The 22,372-nt window shown below is 36.0% G+C and overlaps 2 protein-coding genes across 2 annotated transcripts; both read right to left on the bottom strand.

The window, feature by feature from the left end:
- Positions 1-1,918: 1,918 nt before the first annotated feature.
- CBG22190 lies at positions 1,919-5,831 on the bottom strand (the record flags this gene model as incomplete). Its single annotated transcript, XM_045242014.1, has 4 exons — positions 1,919-2,146; positions 2,547-2,929; positions 4,320-4,836; positions 5,586-5,831. The coding sequence occupies 4 exons, from the start codon at positions 5,829-5,831 to the stop codon at positions 1,919-1,921; spliced, it is 1,374 nt and encodes a 457-aa protein (XP_045097507.1).
- A 1,648-nt stretch (positions 5,832-7,479) lies between these two features.
- Positions 7,480-21,639, bottom strand: CBG22191 (the record flags this gene model as incomplete). Its single annotated transcript, XM_002638910.1, is given in 9 exon segments — positions 7,480-7,687; positions 8,135-8,876; positions 9,060-9,285; positions 9,748-10,050; positions 10,985-11,078; positions 11,249-11,422; positions 11,653-11,721; positions 21,486-21,550; positions 21,553-21,639. Coding segments are annotated over 9 exon segments (1,968 nt in total), but the record flags the coding sequence as incomplete, so codon positions are not given.
- Positions 21,640-22,372: the final 733 nt, after the last annotated feature.

Consider the following 22,372-nt stretch of genomic DNA (forward strand, 5'->3'; position numbering starts at 1 on the left):
GCGATTTTTCGATTTCTTCAATTTTCGATTTTTTTTTAAATCTGAACATTTCAGATTTTCCACAATAACCAGGAGATGGAGGCTCACTAGATTTCAAATTTTGGCTTGAAAACTTTGCTGAAATTTGACTTGATTAGGTGATTTTCAGGCATCAACCCCCCTCAAAACTCCACAAGTTTCCAACAAAAAATCCACGTGGCGAGCTAGAAAATTGTCGAAAAGAGGTCAATTTTTTGGAATTCTCCAAGCAAAAAATAAGAAAAAAATTGTGTCGTCAAAAGAACACAAAAGTTCAGCAGCACAGAAAGTACACAAGCACTAGAAACGCGCCTTGACCAGTTGACCCATCCTCAATGACGCCTAGGCGGCGAATCCTTGGCGCGTCTCCTATGGGGGAAAATGTGGATTTTGACCGAATTTTGGAGAAAAATGAGCCGGAAATTGTGAAAATCGAGCTAGAATCAGTGTAGTTTATGACTCATCGTAATTTCTATAAATTTTGAAATATTTTTTGGATTTTTTTCGCTAAATTTCGGGTTTTCAAAGTTGATTTTTCGATTTTTACACTCCAGAAAACCTCTAATAGCCAAAAAAACCTTGGTTTTTAGTTGAAAATTGAGGGAAAATTGAAAAATCAGGGGAAAAATGGCCGAAAAAGAGTTGACAACGACACTCCGAAATAACGGCCGCGCGCGGTTTAGAATTGGAAAAATTGCATTTTTCCGAAGAATTTTTCAGTGATTTTTCGCCGGGAAAAGCCATTTCCGGGTGGTTTTTTCTGAATAAAATGAATTTAAAATCAAAAAGTAGGTCTATAAATTGAAATTAACAAAAAAATTCGACTTGAAAAGGTGAAAAATCGGATTTTCAAATATTTAGATATTTCGAAGCAAAAAATGAAGAAAAAAAAAGTTGCAAATCTCGGGCCGGCCCGTCGAAAAATTTGGCGGGCCAGGCCGGGGTTTGTAGAGACGCTAATTTTTTTTGAATATTTCGGATCTTTTCAAGGCTGTGCAGAATGTCGGCCGGCCGCGGCTTTTATGCGAAATCCGTGGCTTCTTCAATTTTTTTCTGAAGCCGCGGCCGGCCAGCCGTAGTAAAAGCCGGCCGCGGCACAGCCTTATAATTTTTCAAACATTTAAACAAAAACGACCTATTTTTGACTACTCTCTACTCTGTTAATTTTGTTAAATAATGTAACCTTTTTTTAATTCAAAAAAAAAATCACCCTATCTTTCATTGGAAAACGTTCAACTGTAGTAGGCGGGCCGGGCCGAGAAAATGTGTCTACCGGCCCATCCTTTTGCAACTATGCTTCTTTGTAACACACGGACCAACCCTCGAATGCCTGTGGATTAGAGATGACTTCGTACAAGGGAAGTTTTTAAAAAAAAGAGTTGAGAATTTCTCGAAAATTTGAATAAGTATACTGTATGATCCCCTTAACATGGTGTCATTGTTTGTTTCATAATTTTCATGGTTTTTTTTTACAGTGCCGGGGTGGAAAAACAGATTTCAATTCTGTAATCAGCGTGCTCAACAGTACCAATGACAAAAGTTGGAAAAAAATCTCCAAGCTTTTCTGAAAACTCTTCCCTTGTTAGCACCATTCTCATAGATTGTTTCGTGTTTCACAAACTTCGGGGGCTTTCGGGAAAAAGTAAATTGAAAACCCAAAAAAAATAAGTCTATAAATGAAAATTTTCAAAAAATTCCAGAAATTTTCGGTTTGACCATTTCGCAGTAAAAAATCAGAAATTCAGAGAAAATTCCTTCAAAATATGTTTTTAAAAATTTTGTGCAATAAACAACATTTTTCCAGCAAAATCATGGAAATGTGACATACAAAGAAAACCGGTACATATCAAAAAAAAAATCAATAAAATTTAAGCAAAAAAAACAAGATGAATGAAGTTAATTATCCCTTAATAACAGCAATGGGTCTCAATTTGACAGCCTTATTACTGATACCAGCCGAGTGACACGTGTCGACGACATCAGTGACATTCTTATACGATTCTGGCGCTTCTTCCATGATCAGTTTGGGTGAGGCGATTCTGATGGAAATTTCCTTCTTTTTGAGATCGTCAATCACCGAATCCCAAGTGATTGTACGACGAGATTTGGCACGGGAGAGAGCGCGACCCTGGAAGATTGAAAAATTGAATTTTAAGGATCAAAATGTAGAATTTCTAGGTCAAAAATGGCATTTCAGACGTTAAAGTTGTGGTTTTTGGGCTCCGCGACACTTCGAAACCAGTCATTTCGAAACCGTGATAATACAGACGAATGGATAAATTTCAGACTACAAAACCGATTTTAGGGTTTTCCAATATGCTCTCTCTGATAGAATACATTCTGAAAATCCAAAAATTCAAGAATTTTCTTCTTTTGAGAACACCAAATTTTTGATTTTTTTAAAGATTTCAAAATGTTTTCTATTAGAAAAAAGCATTGCTGAAAACCCTATAATCGTTTTTGTAGTCCAAAATTTATCCATTCGTCTGTATTACAACGGTTTCGAAGGAGCCTTCTCATCAACTCACCGCTCCATGACACGTGGTCCCAAACGTCTCCACCATTCCCTGCTCAGTTCCAGTTAGCACATAACTACACGTTCCCATACTTCCACCAATCAACACTGGCTGTCCAATCAGCTGATAATCCACGGGAATCAGTGGATGGTGTGCCGGGAACGCCCTTGTCGCTCCTTTCCGATGAACACAAAGCTTCCTCGGCCGCCCATCAACCATATGCTCCTCCATTTTTGCAACATTATGAGATACATCATAAATCACTTGCATATCCATATCGTCTGCCGACATTCCAAAGGTTTTTTGGAAGGCGTTACGGACACAGAATGTGATGCACGAGCGGTTGACCCAAGCGAAATTCGCAGCGGCTGCCATTCCGGCAAAGTAGTTTTTGCCTGGAAACATTTTTTGAGCTAAATTATCTCGGCTCCTATAAGAGGTATCGAAAACCTTCCAACTGATAAAATGTTCCTGATGTCATGACAAACATTTTATCAGTTAACCAATTTTCAATAGCTCTCATGCAAATTGAGATAATTGAGTTTTTATCCTGAACTACTGTACCTCCCCCTTGACTTCAACTATCTCGGCTCCTATTAGTGCTATCAAAAATCTGTAAACTGATGGAATGTTCCTTCTATCATGACATACATTTTATCAGTTGACAAATTTTTTTAGCTACAGTAGTTTTTGAGATATGCGCTTTTAAAGTTAACGTTCGCTTTTCACCGTCCTATCATTTGCTAACTTTAAAGGCGCATATCTCAAAAAATACTGTAGCTAGAAAAAAATTGTCAATTGATAAAATGTTTATCATAATACCAACAACATTTTATCAATTGACAACTTTTTTAATAACTCTCATGGAAATTAAGATAATTGAATTTTTGCCTGGAAGAATCGCATTGATCCTAAACTACCGTACTTCAACTTTGACCTCAATTATCTCGGCTCCTGTAAGAGGTGTCAAAAATCTTCCAACTGCTAAAATGTTCCTGATATCATGATAAATATTTTATCAGTTGACAAATTCTTTTTACTCACCGTAGTTTTTGAGATGTGCGCCTTTAAAGTTGGCACATGGAAGGACGGTGAAAAGCGATAGTTAATTTTAAAGGCGCATATCTCAAAAACTACTGTAGCTAGAGAAAACATGTCAACTGATAAAATGTTTATCATATTATCAGCAACATTTTGTCAGTTGACAGATTTTTTATATCTCTTCTAGGAACTGTGATATTTGAATTTACCTTCCGTCGAGTTGATTCTAGCACATGCCAACTGCTTATCATTGACAAAAATCCCATCCCGAGCCATCGCCTTTTCCATTTCCACTAGAGAATCTGTAGCGACCTGATGACCAAGCCCACGACTTCCACAATGCAGCATTACGACGACCTGAAAATTTTCAAAAATCTAAATCTAGGTCACGACATAAAAATCCAAATCTAGGTCATGACCTAAAAAGTGAAAAAAATATTTTTTTTTTTCAGAAAAACACTTATATTTTGGAGCTCAATTATCTCGGCTTCTATAAGAGATATTGATAAACGTCCAACTGATAAAATGTTCCTGATATTCTGATAAACATTTTATCAGTTGACCATTGTCTGATATCTCTTATATGAACTGAGATAAATTGGATCAAAGTTGATGGTTGGATGAGCTTATAACTCGCCTCAACGTAGGAATTTCGAATCGATTCAAATTGGAAAATGTGTATCTTGAAGAGTTCTTCAAAATAGTTCTAAGCTTGAATACCGTATCTAGACTCAAAATAAAAACCCACCTGTCCCTCCTGATCAATTCCCATTGTACTGGCAGCATGCTTATCATAAATCTCATCAACCACTTGAATTTCCGCATAATGATTTCCGGCTCCCAGGGTTCCCAACTGTGGCAATCCCCGCTTCTTGGCTCTCATCGAAACTTTCGACGCGTCGGCTTGCAACATTCTACCGTACTCCTCACAGTGTTCCTTATCCTCTGCCCATGAATAACCCTCTCGTAGTGTCCAATCCATTCCCATCTCTAAACATTCTACTAAATCCGACGCTAGCATTGGAATCGCTCCTCGGGACCCGACTCCAACCGGAATATGATCGAAAAGCGATTGAGTGAGTTGCTCTTTCACCGGTTTCACGTCTTCTTCGAAGAGATTCGTTCGCAGAAGACGTACTCCACAGTTGATATCGAATCCGACGCCTCCTGGGGAGATGACGGCTTCTGGATTGCCGACGTCGAATGCGGCAATGTTGCCGATAGAGAAACCGTAGCCAGAGTGGATGTCAGGCAGACCGATCTGGAAGAAATTGCTACAGTAATCCAAAAAAGTCATACAGTTGCAGTCAAAGTTTGGATTTTTAGGCCATGACCTAGATTTGGATTTTTAGGTCATGACCTAGATTTGGATTTTTAGGCTATGACCTAGATTTGGATTTTTAGGCCATGACCTAGATTTGGATTTTTAGGTCAAGACCTAGATTTGGATTTTTAGGTCATGACCTAAATATGGATTTTTAGGCCATGACCTAGATTTGGATTTTTAGGCCATGACCTAAATATGGATTTTCTGTGTTTTTAGATCGTAACCCAGAAAATAAGCAACTTCTCTGAAAACGACTTAAAATAGCCTACAGTAACCTGGAGGGACTTCTTATAAAAATTTCAAAAAAAATTTCGGGTTACTGTAGCGCCGATTCTGTGCAAACACCAAACCAAACACCGAATCCTACGACAAAACGCACAAAATGCTTTATTTTTAGCTCTGAATGCCTAAAAGAGGCATTTTCAGCTATTTTTAGCTAGTTTTTCAGTTCAGACGAGTTAAGGCTGAGCAATCCAATCTTTAGGTTCATTTTGAGACGGATTTCAATGATTTTTTGGTCTATTGTCGGAATAAAAAAAGTGAGGAATCAGGAATCAAAGTACGCAAACACCGAGTCTCACTTTTTTATTCCGACAACACAAAGGCTCAATATCGTGGTTTTAGGGCTATTTTTCGTGTTTCAGCTGATTTTCATGGCCCCGATTTGGATTATTAGGTCTTACCGAGTGTCCCACAATCCCCGGCAGCGATGCCACGTTGGCAATTTGCCTGACAGCCGGCAAGAATCCACCGATTCCCTGTCCATCACACGAGAACTTCAATTCATCGAACATGAGCTGTTCGAGTCGACTATTCACATAGAACCGCCCCTCTACATTCATATTCGGCACGAATCCTTTGACAATTTGGAATTTGGTCTCCGTGAGACGATTGATGAACCCGCACTCCTCTTCGAATGTTCGAGGCATTGTTTTGCTGGAAATTTTGGGAACTTTTTGCGTTTTAGATGGGGAAAATTGTGCATATTGGGGTCCGAAAAAAGGCAATTTTATCTAGAAAAGGCTTTTTTTTTCAAGTGGAAATCTTCATTTTTGCGGACAAAAAGAGCATTTCTATCTTCAAAAACAGGAATTTCTGAGTCATAAATCCCGTCGAAAAATGAATATTTCAGATGTGAAAAGTGTGATGAAACGGGGTTCTCGGTTACTGTAGTAGTTTTTGTTGCTAACACAATCACGCCAAAATGCAGATATTTGAAAGGTATTTTTTGCAATAAAAACTACTTCAGCAATCTACAGTAACCCAGAACCCCTGTCCCTTCGAATTTCAGACAAACAAACCGGAAAAATCGATAGAGAATCTTCAAAAATAGCTGAAAAACCTAAAACGCTCTAAAAATTTTGTGAAAAATCGATTTTTTCGAAATTTTCATGAATTTTAAGTATCAAATATAGAATTTCCAGGTCGAAAATGGCATTTCAGACGTTAAATTGTGATTTTTGGGGTCCAAAACAGACATTTTTAAGTGGGGTCCATTTTTGAAATTTGGGCGAATTTCGGTGGCCTAGAAAACCAACTTTCTATCGAATACATGAAAAATGCAATTATTGATTTTTACAAATTTTTAAAATTGTCAAAAAAAGCTAAAAATCCCAGAAAATCAAAAAAAAAGTGACTAGATTTTTAGTTTTTTCTCTATTTCTCTTCGAAAAATGTTCCTTAAATTGTGTCAATTTTCGCAATTTATTTTTTTTTAACTTTCCGTTTTTTTTGGCGAATTTTTCTCATGGCCTAAACAATAAATGGAACTCCAATTTGAAATAAAATCAGCTGGAAATCCTCTTCATTCAAAATCCACATAGAAAAATTCTATACAGAGAGGCGAGACATGTATGAAAAATACACAAAATGTACAAAAAAACTTCAAAATTGAGCAAAAAAGACAGACAGAAAAAATCAATAATTTTCATGGAAAACAAGAAAAATTGAAACCCGTTTTGAATGCTGAAATTCCTCAAAAACACAAAAAAATTTAGAAATTCTCCTCAAATTCAGAGAATTTTTCGTAGTTTTTGTAGTCTAGTAACACGGGGATGAGTGGGGGATGACAAGATCACAGGGGGTGGTGGACAAAAATATGAATGATAAAACTGACTAAAAGGGTGAACAATATGTATATCAATAGGCGGGAAATTTGAATTTTTTGAAATTTTCTAAACTTGAGTATGGCGACGAGCAATTGCGGAGGAGGCGGAGCTTGAAGGGGCGGAGTCTTTGGTGGAGCGAATTGTCTGTAATTAGAGTAATTAGGGGTTTAATTAGTCTGAATTAGTGGCGAATTTTCAAATTTCAAAAAACGCATTTTTCACGATTTTTGGCTAAAATCGCTCATTTTAAGCTTAATTTCCTGCTCAAAATTGGTCATTTTTTCGCTATTTTTGCCTCGAAATTGCTTATTTTACGCGATTTTGGGCTCAACATTTTTCATTTTAAGCCAATTTGTCAGATAAAATTGCTTATTTTTCACCATTCTGGGCTAAAATTGACCCTTTTTTCACGATTTTCAGATGAAAATTGCTCATTTCAAGCCAATTTGTCGGCTCCAGAACCCCAACCTACCGTATCCCCAGCTCCCTGAACCGCCGCCGACGTGGCTCTGATGCTCTTTCGCTGACTGTTCACTCGTTGTAATCCGCTGGTGAACGACGGCGATCGGAACGCTTCAAACTTGTTGTTGTTGGTTTTCATTGGGACACGTTCTACGATTGGCGTACGACACAGAGGGCAGCAGTCCATCATGTTACAGCAGTCGGGACAGAAACCACTGGAAAGAAATATTGGAATTTCGTAATAAAAAATTAAAACAACATTTAAAAAATAGGTCATGACCTAGATCTCAATATTTGGGATTTCTAGGTCATGACCTAGATTTGGATTTTTAGGTCATGGCCTAGATTTGGATTCTTCGGTCATGACCTAGATTTAGATTTTCTAGGCCATGACCTAGATTTGGGTTTCTAGGTTTTTTAGGCCGTGACCTGGATTTCCGAAACTAGGTCACGTTCTAGATTCTGATTTTTTGTATTTTTAGGATTTTCAGGTCATGACCTAGGTTTTAATTTGTCAAGGATTTCGAGATCATGCCCTAGATTTTGAACTTTGAATAGTTTTGGAATTTTTGAAATTTTGTTTTTTTTATCTTTTGGACTTTTAGGATTTCTGGTCATGACCTAGATTTCATTTTTTTTAAATTTTCAGGCCAACAACTCACTCATGATTGCACGGCGTGAGCTTCGTGCTCGCCGGCGCCGCAAAACAAATCGTACAGTAATCATCGGGTATGTGCTCCTTCTCCAACTGCTCCAACCTCACTCTTCTTGGAATAATCGTCCTCTGCGCCGTCGTCAGCTGTCCATAATCATTAAAGCATCGGAATTTGCGTCCAGGAGTGTATTTGAATCGACTGGCTCCAAAATTGAATCGACACTGTTGGAAGGACATGAACGACGCCGCTGCGAAGACCCCCTCCGATGGCTGTCGATTGCTCAGAAACTCGGTATTCGGCTCTTTCAACGCCACACCATTCAACAGGAATTGCACTTCGCCACGTGGAATATCCAGAAGCACTCCGATGACATCTCCAGGTTGCCAGTTGTCATGCTCATGTTTTTGGCTCTTTGCATTGTACCAAACCAGCTGTCTACACCCATCATAAGCCACCGACGACGCGTCATCTCCAATACCGTAGCCCTCATGGTTCAGGAATCTCGATCGTTTCGTGGCGAGACCAATTTGCATGACACCAGATGTGAGTACTGTAGCCTCGTAGTACCATACACCATCCATCACTTCGAAGGTGCATCGGACGGATTCGAATGAGGAGACGTCACAACGGGCTTCTAGGCCGTCGGGGCCGATTTTCAGGTACTCACTGACGTCTTCATGATTCAGCATCGCGTTGATTTGAGAAGTTTCACACGTTTCGTAAGAGTAGGGACGATTTGGGAGGATGACTGAAAATAGGTCAAAATTAGATGATTTTCAGATAAAGAATGGTTATTTTGAAGCTTAAAAATGCTAGATTGGCCAGGCCGTGACATAGATTTGGGTTTTTAGGTCATGACCTAGATTTGGAGTTTTAGGTCATGACCTAGAATTTATCAATTTTTCAGATTTTTTCGATTCCAAAAACTCACAAATATTATCCAGAGCCCACTGTGCACAGAATCCCTCCTGTTTCGCGTGCCAATACCGTACGACATCCTCGTTCTTCAAATATTCCTCCATTTTCAGAAGCGGATGTTTGATTGCCGAGTTCTCGGTGAACATTTTGCATATCGTAATCTGATTTTCGCGCGTTTGAGCAAATTTCTCCAGTGCCAGAAGGGCGAACATTCGGACGCAGTGCGTGTTTTTCTCTTTCTGGAAATTGTGAAAATTTGAATTTTTGGGAGTCAATTCTGGGATTTTTGGGCCAAAAAATGGGAATTTTCTAGTGTAGAATTGATGAATTTGAGCTCGAAAATGTGATTTTTAGATTAAACATTGACTGGTTCAAACCTAGGAGAATATATTTTCAGTCTATTTTAAGCTCATTTTTGGGATATTTAGACCCGTTTTCTGCCAAATTTCAAGATTATTTTTAGGCTATTCAAGCGTATTTTGGACTTTTAAAGCCTATTTTAAGCCCATTTATCCTATTTCAAGCCGCTTTTCAGCCAATTTCGAGCTTATTTAAGCCTATCTTTGGACTATTTTGAGCCCATTTTTGACCTATTTCAAACCTATTCTTTTGAGCTTACTAGCTCCAATTTTTTGGCCTATTTCAAGCATGTTTTAAGCTTATTTCTAGCCTATTTCAAGCCTATTTTTTAGTTTCCTCACCAGCGATTTTCCATACGTCGGTGGGAAATAACTCAGACCGTAGCCAATCATCTTCATCAGATATCCTCGAATGTTCTCATTGAAAATCGTCACTGCCGCAGTTCCAGCCATCTTCTCGGCCAGGGATCCCAACACGATGCACATATTCTTGTGCCACGACGGTGAAAGATGTTTCGTTTCGACGAATTCAGATGAGAGACCCAGAGAAATCAGAAGGGTTTGAACGGATTCTTTGCTGGGAAGAGGGCATTCATCGAGGAAGAGAGATATCACTGCTGGCCCCAGTGGATCGTTTTCTGGGATCTGAAACGTGGGAATTTATAGATTTTGAGGCTGAAAATTGATATTTTGAGCAGTTTTGAGCCTAGAATGTTAAAAATCGAATTTTCAGAATTTCTATAATTTTTGGAATCTTGAAAATTTAAATATTTTCAAAGCTAGAAATTGACATTTTCAGCAGTTTCAAGGAGAGAATTTTCTGAAATTTCAGAACCTCGAAACTACAGAATTTAACTTTTTTTTCAAAATTTTGAAAATTCGTGGATCACTGTAGTCTACCGTATAGGTTTGAAAATCAAAGATTGGGCGTTTTTGAAAAAAAACTTAAATTTAAAAAAACTTAAATTTTCAAGAGTTTTAAGCCTAGAAATGCTAGAAATCCTTTTTTAAAGAAATCGGAATTCCCTAAAATTTCAGAATTTTCAAAATTTGAGAATTTCAAAATTTTCAGACCAAAGACATTATCAAATTATCCTTGATTTTCCAAAATTTTCAGAATCTTTGAATTTGGAAACTGTAGAAATCCAGAATCACAAAATTTAAGATTTTCCGAATCTCAGAATTCCATATTTTTCAAATTTTCATGGATCTTCAGATTTTTTGGAATTCCTTAAAGTTTCAGAATTTTTAGAATTTGAAAATTTGAAAATTTTTTTTTCAAATTATCCTGGATTTTTTGAAAATTTTCAGAAATTTCAGAATTCAAAATTTCGAAATTTCAGAATGGCAGAATTTCAGATTTTCCAAATCTAACGATTCCAGATTATTCAGAATTTTCAGAAATTTAAGAGTTGAATTTTGCAGAATTGTGAAAATACGAATTCTAAGAACTTGAATTTTCAAAAAAAATCGAATTTTCAGAATTTCCAGAAGCTCAGGATGCTTCAAATTCACAATTTCGGGATTTCCATTTTTTTTTCAAAATTCCTAAAATTCCTAGGTTACTGTAGCAACCTACCGTATAGATCAACGCTCTCACAACCAACATCCATCCTTTCTCCTCGTCAGCAATGAAATTTAGCTTGAGCAGTGATTGTGGTGGTTCTTGTTCGCTGGAAAATCGATTTTTAAGATGTTTTAAGCAAGGAATTCTCATTTTTGAACACTTTTTGAGTCGAAAAGTTCGATTTTTGACCGTTTTCCGGGTCAAAATCGTCATTTCTAGTGATTTTTACAATTAAATTCGGTCATTTTCCCCTTCAAAATGGTCAAAATGCCTTACTTATTAACCAGTGTCCTAATCACTTCCAACGTTTCAATAATCAGCTCTTTAATATCATCCCGAACGTCGCCATTGCCTCCTTCTGATCTACTTCGATGGCCGAATCGTCCGCCTGATGTACTCGTTGGCTGGTGATAATGATCGCGTGGTGATGAGGCGTTTCTGGCTTCCCGTCTGCAAAAATAGCGATTTCACTCATTTCTTCTATTTAAAAAGGCTATTTTTGAGATTTTTAAACACAAAATTTGCTTGAAATACCGATATTCTTGATTTTTAAAATTTAAAAAAATTTTCAAAAAAAATTCAAAAGGAATTTTTTTTTCAAAAGTTTTTTTTTTAATTTTTAGCGAATTTCAGACTTTATTTTCATTTTTAATTAATTTTTCAGTGTAGAAAAAACTCACAATCGCTTGTTGATCCGTTTTCTCTCCTTCCGCCGTGCGCGTGCCTCACGACTGATGCACGTACCCATTCTGAAAGACAGAAAATTTAGTTCAAATCTTTTTTTAATCCAAAAAAAAGTCAAATTCAAATTTCCCGGCGAAAAACACATGAAAAATCTAGATAAGCAGGTGATTTATCGGCGAAAAAAAGGGATGCGAAATCGGCGATTTCGGGCGGTGGAAGAGTTTTCGCAAGAGTTCGGCCACCGCGGCCACCGGTGGATTCTTGACGAATTTTGTGGAAAAAATCGAAAAAGAAAAAGAAATAGAGGACAAAAAAGAGATTTTTAGCTGAAAACTGTAATTTCCTTGAATTTGCTTCAAAAAAGGTTAAAAAAGTCCAAAATCTATTGAAAAAAAGAAGAAAAAAAGGAGAAGAAGAAGAAGCAATTACGAGTGAAAAGTCAAAAATCATTCCGCTCAACTGGCCATTTTTCGCTCTTTCTTCCCCTTCTCTCTTCTTTTTTTTTCTCGAACTTTCCACTTAATTAACTCTACTGGGATTATAAGATTTATCGTTTTTTCCTGAAAAATTTTCAATTCTACCACCTGAACAACAATTTCATATGGCCACAAAGGGCAGCTGCTCAAATAGTAGACTACAAAAAATCCGAATTTTTTTATTCCCAAAAATATGAAAATTTGATAAAAATTGATTTTCCAGACTCTAAATCTGAAAAAAAAAATCAATTTCCGGTCAAAAATAAAAACGGTTATCAAAAAAACTACTGATAAAAAGGTGATAAAAATATTCCGACCTTTTTTCTGGTCACATTTTTTGTCGGGTTGTGTTGTTATAATTATTCATAACTATCATGTGATTCTTCCAATTCTGTGCGTTCCAGTTTTTTTTTCAATTGAAAAACATTGCCTATCAATAGGGCGCACTTGCCTTTTTTTGGGATAGGCGGGAATTCAAAACAATTGAAACCATAAAAATCTAGCTAGAACTTTCTAGAGCAAAAAAAAAAGGAGATGACCTCGTAAAAAGGAAAACAAAAACGACTAGTTTTTTGTTTTCCTTTTTACGAGGTGTGAAAATGAGACTTAGAGAAGAATAAGCAAGAAAACCGGACAACAACAATAGAGAACTTCTTTTTTCCATAGAAAAGAAGAAAAAGAAAAAGAAGAGGTATCGTTATGAATAGTTAGTGTATAGCTCATTTCCCAATAGCAAAAGTGTGTAAAATCCCCTGGAAATCCGATTGAAAACTGTCATATAGTATTCTTTTGAAAACATGAAATAATGATGATAACTGACAAGCTAATAGTGTCATTTTTTGAAGAAAAAAAATTGAAAAAAAATGGTTGTCTCCATTTTTAGAGTGAATTTCAAGCCTTTAAAAAGTAGCCCAAACCTTTTGGATCGTTTGAAAATTTCAGAGGATACTAACCAAGAATAGTGCTTCATTTTCGAAGTTGACAACTTTTTTGTAACTCTTTTCCTTGGAGAGATATGCCACGTGGAAGATCTCATCCTTCCAGCGCGCACGAACTGCACTAAAGGCGGCGGCGCCTCCAGGAACCCACACTTCCACGTGGCATATCTTGTCAGGGCCTAGTTTTACAAAAAAGTTGTCTACTACAAAAATGAAGCTCTATTTTTGTTTAGTATATTCAGAGAATTTCGAATCGACCTGACAAGTATAAAGCACTTTTTTAGGCAGTTCAAATTTCCCAAAACGAAAAAAACTGAAATTTTCAGAAAGTTATCGACTGTAAATTTTTTATAAAAAGTTCTCATGAAATTAAAATTCGACAAAATTTTACATTTATTCGTCGAAAAAAAAACGTTCAAAATTCAGAAAAACAGTTGCAACAGCGCTCCACTAAAAAAAAAAGTTAGCAGCTTGAATTTTGGGGGCTTCCAAATCAATTTACCGTATTTCCTTAGCCCACCCAAATTGTCAACTTTGAGCCCATTTATCTCGGTTCCAGTCAGAGATATCAAAAAGATGTCAACTGATAAAATGTTTTTCATAATATCACCAATATTTTATCAGTTGACAGATTTTGGATATCTCTTATGGGAACCGAGATCATTGAGCTCAAATTGGCTATTGGGTGATATTAGCGGAAATGCGGTATGTAAAAGTAGAAACTTCTAGAACCTTCCAGAACACTGGCCTTGAGAAAGGAAAATGAAAGTAAAGCAAAGGACACAAAATGGAAAAGGGAAGATGTGTTATAATTTTTTTCTATCTTCTCTTTTCCCATCCTTTTCCCTTTTTTTCCGTATGAATCCGATTGACAGCTTCATCCCCTTTTCACTCTTTTTTGTGGGGCGGATGTCAATTGGACTGGGGAAGGAAGAAGGTTCTAGAATAAATTAGAATCTTCTAGGCCAGAAATTGCCTATTTCAGATCGAAAGTAGGTAGTTTAGGACGAAAAAGGGGACTTTTCTAGCCGAAACGATCGGAGGAAGTTCCCAATGACTAATAAAATGTAAAGTGTCTTCTAAGATGACGTGACGTCTTCTAGAATCATCTAGAAGAAAGAGTGAAAGAGAGAAGCATCTAATATACAAGAATAACACGTTCAAGGACATCTTTCCCCTCCGTTTGATGTACACAGCTGACTCATTCAAAACCAACACAAATTCCGCTTTTTGCCTGTTTTTTGAGCTTAAAATTGCTTGTTTAAGGGTGTTTTCAAGCCCAGAAATGCTTTAAAACGTCGATTGTTTGCACAGAAAGCGAGAAAATCGAGAAAAAATTGACTGTAAATTGGTTATTTCCGGCTAACTTCAAGTTTCACTAAGCTCCACCCACTGCAATTCTGCGGCGCGCTTTCACACTTTTTTTTCGAAAGTTTTGATTTCTGAAGTTTGTAAGGAGACCTTATGTTTTAAAAACATTAAAAAAAACGAAAAGGAAAGAAAATGCGCGCCGCAGAATTATAGTGGACGGAGCTTACCGGAATACGGGGTTTTAGTCGAAAATAACCATTTTCCAGTCATTTTTCTTCAATTTTCTAAACGAATAGAGCCTAAAGACTTTAAAAAAATATATATGACAATTCCCAAACTACAAGACACATAGAAACTATATTTTTGGGCGGCTCATTGAATTTTCTTTCGGATCAAAAAGGTCAAAATGAGAGTAAGCAAACAGCGTTTCTGTTTGCTAATACTGTGTTCGGATTAATTTTTCACCACAGAAATTTGAAATTTTTCAATGATCAAAAATTTTTGAAACTATAACTATAAATGTAAAATGTATTTTCTAGTGGGAACCTGTCTTCTGCAGAACATAGAATCATTTGAGAAAACTGAGAGAGAGAGAGAAAAGGAGAGATTTAGAGAAGCCGAAAATATTTTGAGAAAGTCGAAAACTAAAAAAAAAATTGAAAAATCAATAGCTCACAAAAAACTGAATCTTGTAAAATCTTCTAAATTCTGAAAATCCAAAAAGTTCAGAAAAAGTTAATTTTTAAAAAAATTCAGGAAGTTCGAAAATTTGGAAGTTCTTAGAAATTTCGAAAATTGAAAATTCGAAATTCTGAACATTCTGAATTTCCTCAAATTATGGCGAAATTGAGAAAAAAACAAAAATTCCGGGAAGATACCGTAAAACCTGTATTAGAAGGGCCCCTGTAATAGAAGGTCCCTACGGAGGTACCTTGAAAAAATAGAAGAGCCGGCCCTTCTAATACAGGTTGTACAATAACTCAAAATTGAATTATACAACGAATTCAGAAATTCCAAGTACTGTAAAATCTTTAATATTTTCGAAAACTAGACTTTCGAGAAAACCGAAATTACGAAAATTAAAAAAAACGGTTTCCGAGATTCTCTAGTATCAGTAGCCAACTTTTGCAACAAGAAAACCTTCTTGAAAAGACCAAATGATACAAAAAAGAGTTTGCTTTTGGTCTAAAAAGATATTTGAAGGGAAAAATCAGTGCAAATAGAAAAAAAAAGAGCAGAGAAAATTTTGGGAAAAAACTATACTTTCGGGGGTTTTTGTCAACACCAAAAATCCCCAATATTTGATTTCATTTTTATCAAAATTTGAAACATTTAGAAAAACCAAAAGAAATTGCAGAAAAAACATTAAACAATTCCGAAAAGTTGGGAAGATTTCAAGAAATTTGAAAATCTAGAACTTTCGTGAAAATCAATTTTTTAGAGGATTCCAAAAAACCCAAAAAAAAGAGCCAAAAATAATATTTTTGGCAAAAACCGCCTATATTTACTCTTCTCTCCTTTTTATCGAAATTTCAAAATTTTTCCTTCGATAACAATGACAATAACACAAAAATAATACTACTCAACTACTAAAACTACTCATAGAAATAGTAGGAATAACAAGAGAAATAGATGGTTTATTGGCAAATAGAGAGACAGAGAGAGAGAGAATCGTATGAATTTCTATGTATTATTTTTGACTGTGTTTTGTTTGTGTGATCGAATAAAGGTGTGGTAGGTCAAATAGAAAATACAGAAAGAGAGAGAGAGAGAGAGAGAGAGAGAGAAAATGACATTTCTCAGTTTGACGCTTTAAAAAAGTGGCTAGAATCCCTCTCAATTTTCCTGAAATTTGCTGGACTTATAGAACAAGACTAGAGCTTCATTTTTGTAGTTGACAACTTTTTTGTTAATTTTGATCTAGCGGAGATATGACACCTGGAAGAGCAGTTAGCCGCTCATCTAGGCCACATATGATAGAGGTGGTTCCTCGTGGTATATCTTCTCAAGACCTGATTTTACAAAAAAGTTGTCAACTACAAAAATAGAGCTCTAGTTTCGTTTCATATGTTCTGAAAATTTCAGAGAACTCGGATAATCTGAATATAGATTTTGAGACATTTGAATGTTCCAGGCCGATTCCTACCTGTGTACCTCACTGGAACTGAGTGATCAAGAGAACTGCTGAAAACCCAACACAAAGAATCAGTTTTCATAATCATAAGCGATCGATTCTGATGAAATTCGAAACTTTTAGAATATACAAAAAATGTTTATTCGTTTTGAATTTTTGGAATTTCAGATTTGAAAAATTCCAAGATTTCCAATTTCCAATTTCTCAGAATTTAAGTTTGAATACGGTATTTTAGATTTTTATTACTTGCGGTAGAGACTACTCAAAAACCCGAAATTCCAAAATTCTTGGTTCTTGCTCATAGTTTTTTTTCCAAAGAAAAAGAGACAAAGTGTATTTTGTGCACCACCCGCTAGGATCAATATTGGCTATATTGTTTTTCTTCAAATTTTGATTTTTGACCTATCCAGGTCAAAAGATATATGAAACATCAGGTCAAATTTGTTTCCAAGTTTCCAAAAAAAAAAACAATGAAAATAGAAAAAAAGAGCAAAAAAAAGAGCAAAACGGAAGAGCCCTTCGTCTCCCATGGAGATTACCATGGTACCAGGAAGGCAAAGCACTTTTTTTTCGGAATTTTTTTTTCAAAAAAGAAATTTTTTAGTTTCGAAAAATTGCAAGATATTTGAATGTTTTTTTTTGGGAACCTCAAAAATTAAAAATTTTCAGAAATTTCAATAATGAGCTCATTTTCAGACAACATGGACATGTACAGTGCGTAACATAAGTATAGGGCCACCCCAAAATCTAGCTATAACTTTTTTAAATTTTGATTTGTTGAAAATCTAAAAGCAGAATCGTGATCAGCATCCAAAATTACCCCAGGAAAATGAATTTGGTAATTTTATTCATTAAACTGACCGGATGCCGGAACAAAAGCTAAAAAATCGGCTTCTGCAAGCGTAACATAAGTATAGGGCCACTTTAGAAATTAGTGGCTGGGCACCCGGAAAACGTGAATCCGGTCAACAAAAAATGTAATTTAAGTAGCCTGTCACTATTCGAATCATAATTTCCCAAAATTACTCTGTCTTTGTCCGTTAGATGGGTGCGAGTCGCTATTTTAGGTCATTTTCGGTTGAACCGTCTGGATTGTCAGCTTGAAGATCAAAAGTTCAGATTAGAGAATCTCTAGGGCCATATTATCTGTCCAGTAGACATTTCCTAGGTTCACTAACTTTTTCGCGCTGATATGAAGTACCCAACTGTGTTTCCAGAACCATGAAAGAGCCAAGAAGCTTGCGAGTACACAAATTCTGGCAGTCACCATCCCCAGGCATCATGGTTGATAACCGAAACTGAGAAGGCAGGGTGATAACGGAAACTGCTAAACGTGTGTAAGTCATCAGCATACATTTTAGCCGATGAAAAACCGTTGATGGGACAGGGAGAAGCTTCAAATACCGCAGTAGAACCTTATCCTGAAGCAAAGCTTAATGGCCCTCTTACAGATCAGGAAAAAAGTTCCTGGTGGTTTGTCAGTTTTCTGATTTATCTTTTGGACATGTTTTATTACAATTGCTAAGTCTGACTTCATAACCGGAACATTGTCGTGCGCTTTATTTCGAGTTTTTAAGACGGTTGTTGTTGTTTTCTCCAAACAGTGGTTGTCTTGTGGTTTTTGATGCTTCTCCCTGTCCCATATTCTGTTTTTCACCGGCTAAAATGTATGCTGATGACTTACACACGTTTAGCAGTTTCCGTTATCACCCTGCCTTCTCAGTTTCGGTTATCAACCATGATGCCTGGGGATGGTGACTGCCAGAATTTGTGTACTCGCAAGCTTCTTGGCTCTTTCATGGTTCTGGAAACACGGTTGGGTACTTCATATGAGCGCGAAAAAGTTAGTGAACCTAGGAAATGTCTACTGGACAGATAATAAGGCCCTAGAGATTCTCTAATCTGAACTTTTGATCTTCAAGCTGACAATCCAGACGGTTCAACCGAAAATGACCTAAAATAGCGACTCGCACCCATCTAACGGACAAAGACAGAGTAATTTTGGGAAATTATGATTCGAATAGTGACAGGCTACTTAAATTACATTTTTTGTTGACCGGATTCACGTTTTCCGGGTGCCCAGCCACTAATTTCTAAAGTGGCCCTATACTTATTCGTGTATCTGTGTTTTTTTTCATTTTTCTGGGGTAATTTTGGATGCTGATTACGATTATGTTTTCAAATCTTCGAAAAATTGCGATTTAAACAAGTTATAGCTAGATTTTGGTGTGGCCTTATACTTATGTTACGCACTGTATTTGCAGATCGTCTGATGAAATTGATCATGTGTTTTCTGTTTTTACTGTTTTATCAGTACTGACAAGGAGAGGAAAAATAAAAGTACTAACGATTTGTTTTTTTGGGATCAGCAAGAAAAAAAGGAAAAATATGACTAATTGGTTAGTCATAATTAGGGTAATTAGGGTAATTAGCAATTAGGATTTTGAAATTTCTTATAGTTAGTTTTGATTGACTCGCTTTCTTAAAACTTGCAAATCTCATAACTTGGATTTTTCTGGAAATACTGATTTCCTGAAATTCCTTAGATAATTGAGAATTGTGAAATTTAGAATCTTCTAATTTTCATTTTTCTGTAATTTCCACTTTTTTGGGAATTCCTTATTCCTCGAATTCGATTCGAAATTGTGAATTTCTGGTTTTTTGGACTTTTTTGGTTTATTCATGATTCTGAAAGCCTGGATTTTCTGGAACTCTCTGAAACTTGATTTTTCGAATTTTCTGAATTTCTAGGAATTTTGAAAATTTTGAAATTTCAACTTTATGGAATTAAGAGAAACTTCTTTTAGAATTTGGGAATTTTCTGAAAATCAGCGTTTTTTTTTAATTCTTGGATGTCTGGAAATTCTTTAAACTTATTGCTATTTTTTTGGGTATTTCCAAATTTCAGTTCCTAGAGTTTTGGAAATCCTAAAAAATCTGAATTTCCATATTTCGAACTTTCGGGATTTACAAACTTATTGGAACTAAAAATTGTGATTTCAAAGTTTTAACACTGTAAATCTCAATAGAGCAGATTTGCCAATAAATGATCTCAAAATCAGCAAAAACCAAATAAAACGAAAGAAGAAGAGGAGCCGAAATGCCATAGAAATCGTATACGTGTGTCCAAAAAGCTTCAAAAATCAAAAAATGACCGGTTTTCCGTTCTTCCGTTATTCTCTGTCAAAAACCAAGAGAGAGGTGAGAGAGTGTGTGATTTGAAGAGACCGCAGAGAAAGTGTTACCGCGCGGCGGGCGGACGGTCTCAAGTGACGCAAATACGTGAACGGCATGGGCGCGTGCGGAAAGAAAGGAGGAGGTGAGAGATGCGGAAATGTGAAGAGGATTAGAGAAAAAGAGAAACGAAACGTGAACTCTGTTTCAATGAATGAATGAATGACAAGGGGAAATTTAGGTGGATTTTAGAGGGGGAATCAAATATTTGGGTAGAAAAAACAGAAGATCAAGAAGAATTTGAAAAAATTTCAAAAGCCAATCTGGAGGAAGTTCAGAAAGTCTTAAACTGTTTTCGGGTTCTCTGAACTTTCAGGACTTTTTTAAAAATTTTTGAAGCTTCGCCAGTTTTAGGGTTTCAGATTTTTCAAGGTTTTCGAGAACCTGTGCATTTTGGGATTTCAGAGGATTCATGGATTTTTTGAAATTTCAGGATTTTATGATATTTTGAATTTCAAAAATTGTTGGGAATATACAAATTTTGGGATTTCAGAGTGTTTGTGGATTTTGAAACATTCTGAAAGTTTGATATTTTTAGGGTTTTCGAGGATTTTGGGTTTTTCGGATTTTTTAAAATTGCCTGGAAATTTTGGAATTTCAGATTACTTAGTTTCAAAGTTTGTGGAATTCTGACTTGTTTTTAAATTTTCGAAAACTTGAGAATTTCGGAAATTTCAGAAATTTCCAGAATCCTGGATTTTCAAAAAGCCAACAGTTTTAGAATTTCATCGTTTCTAGAACTCACAAGAATGTGATTTCTGAGAGTTTGGTGAATCTCGGGCGTTTTAGGATCTTTGGAATTTCTATGATTTTCCGAATTTAGGAATTTAGGAAACTTTTAATTGAAAATTTTCAGGATTTCAGGATTTCCAAATTTTCAAATTTTTTAAAAACATTTATATAGGTTTAGATTCCTGAAAAAATGTTCAGATTCATTGTTTTTTTAGTATAGTGGTAACTAAAAAAGAAATCTAGGCACGATTAAAAAGAAAAAAAAATGTCTGCCCAGTAAACAAAAATAAAATAGGGGTCTAGACATCAAATACTTAAGGGGTCGGGCTAAAAAAATAAATCGAAAGTAGGATGGAAAATTTCTAGGTGAATCTGAAAATTAGCCAAATTTGCTTATAAATTTTCTCAAAGAAGAGATTTTGAGGAAGTTCAAAAAGGGGAAGACAGAGCTGGAAAAAATTCAAACTGAGAATTTTAAAAGTTTATTTGATCTATCATGTGCTTGGGCGGAAGCCTTCAGCCATGAAAACGGGCCGCCGGCGGGCCGTTAGCGAGCCGCAAGCATAAGGTCCATAACTTTCTTTGTGTTGACATTATCTAACAAAACAAAATGTGTATTATAGACAAAATTAGGAGCTACAAGATGATATTATTTGCAATACTGTATCTGGTTTGTGAACAAAGTTACAAGCCAACTGAGCTACATGGTGCAGCCAAAGTAAAGATGTGACCATGTAGCTCAGCCGGTTATTGGTTTGTAACTTTGTTCATAGACAAGATATAGCTTTTTAGATTGGATCATTTTAAAGCTCCTAAGTTTTCCTATCGTATGTTGTTTCTTTGGGTCGAACATGTGAAGAATGAAAGACGGTAGCGACCCAGACCAACCGATAAGTCACTCCAAACTCAACATTTTCAAAGTTCCCTAATAGCAAAATACAGCCCTTGGCGAGTTCTACAAGCTCTAAATCCCAGTTCAACAGAGCGCAAAAGAAAAGACTCACCCGAAATAATCACACCAAAGTCTGTCAACAATGGAACACTTGCAATTGTGATCGTGTAGATGAGAGGGTCCGGTGAGAATTCTCCAGCCAACGTGTTGATGTACTGAGAGACGTTGTCGAAGAGACGAAGATCCGCGAGTCCGGCGAATGCCATTTGCACACCTTCTGATTTTTTTGAAGGAGCTTTTCTCGGTGCCGTGGTGATAGGGAGGTCTGAAAATGAAAGCAAGATGTTTAATGTGCAAAAAAAGCAATCATACGGTACCCAACGATTACCGTATTTTATCTAATAGAAGCGTACCCAAACCGTCAACATAGTGCTAAATGATCTCAATTTATGTGAGAGATATATTGATAGGATATAGGCAATCCGTTTTTCGTGCATTGTTGAAATTTAACTTGTGTGAAACGAATTTTTTTCAAATTCTTGTCGATATTCTGTGCACCTGAAAGGTGATAAAAAAAGATAGAGGCGATGAAATTGTTTTTTCCGGAATCGGGAGAAAAAAAAACGAAAAGTCGAGATTATTTGAATTTTGAGCTTGTTCGAATGTTTGAGACTTTAATAGGCGTAGTTGAAAAAATAAGAGATTTCAAAAATTTTAAAATATTGAAAAAAAATAAAATCTGAAAATTAGAACTTTTTGAATTTTTCAATGTTCCATAATTTTTAAAATTAAGAACTTTTGAAATATGAAAATCCCTACCCGAAATTCTGTCGTGTTTCTGAAATTTTGTGATCTTTAAAATTTTGAAAATTCCAAAAATTCCAGGAAAATCAAAAAATCAATATTTTGAAAGTTCAAATATTCGGGAAAAAATTTCGGGCCCAGAAATTCTAAAAATTTTGAAAACTCGAAGATATGAAATTTCTGAAAAGTTTGAAA

This window comes from Caenorhabditis briggsae (genome assembly GCF_000004555.2).
Source record: "Caenorhabditis briggsae complete genome, chrI, whole genome shotgun sequence".
NCBI lineage: Eukaryota > Metazoa > Nematoda > Chromadorea > Rhabditida > Rhabditidae > Caenorhabditis > Caenorhabditis briggsae.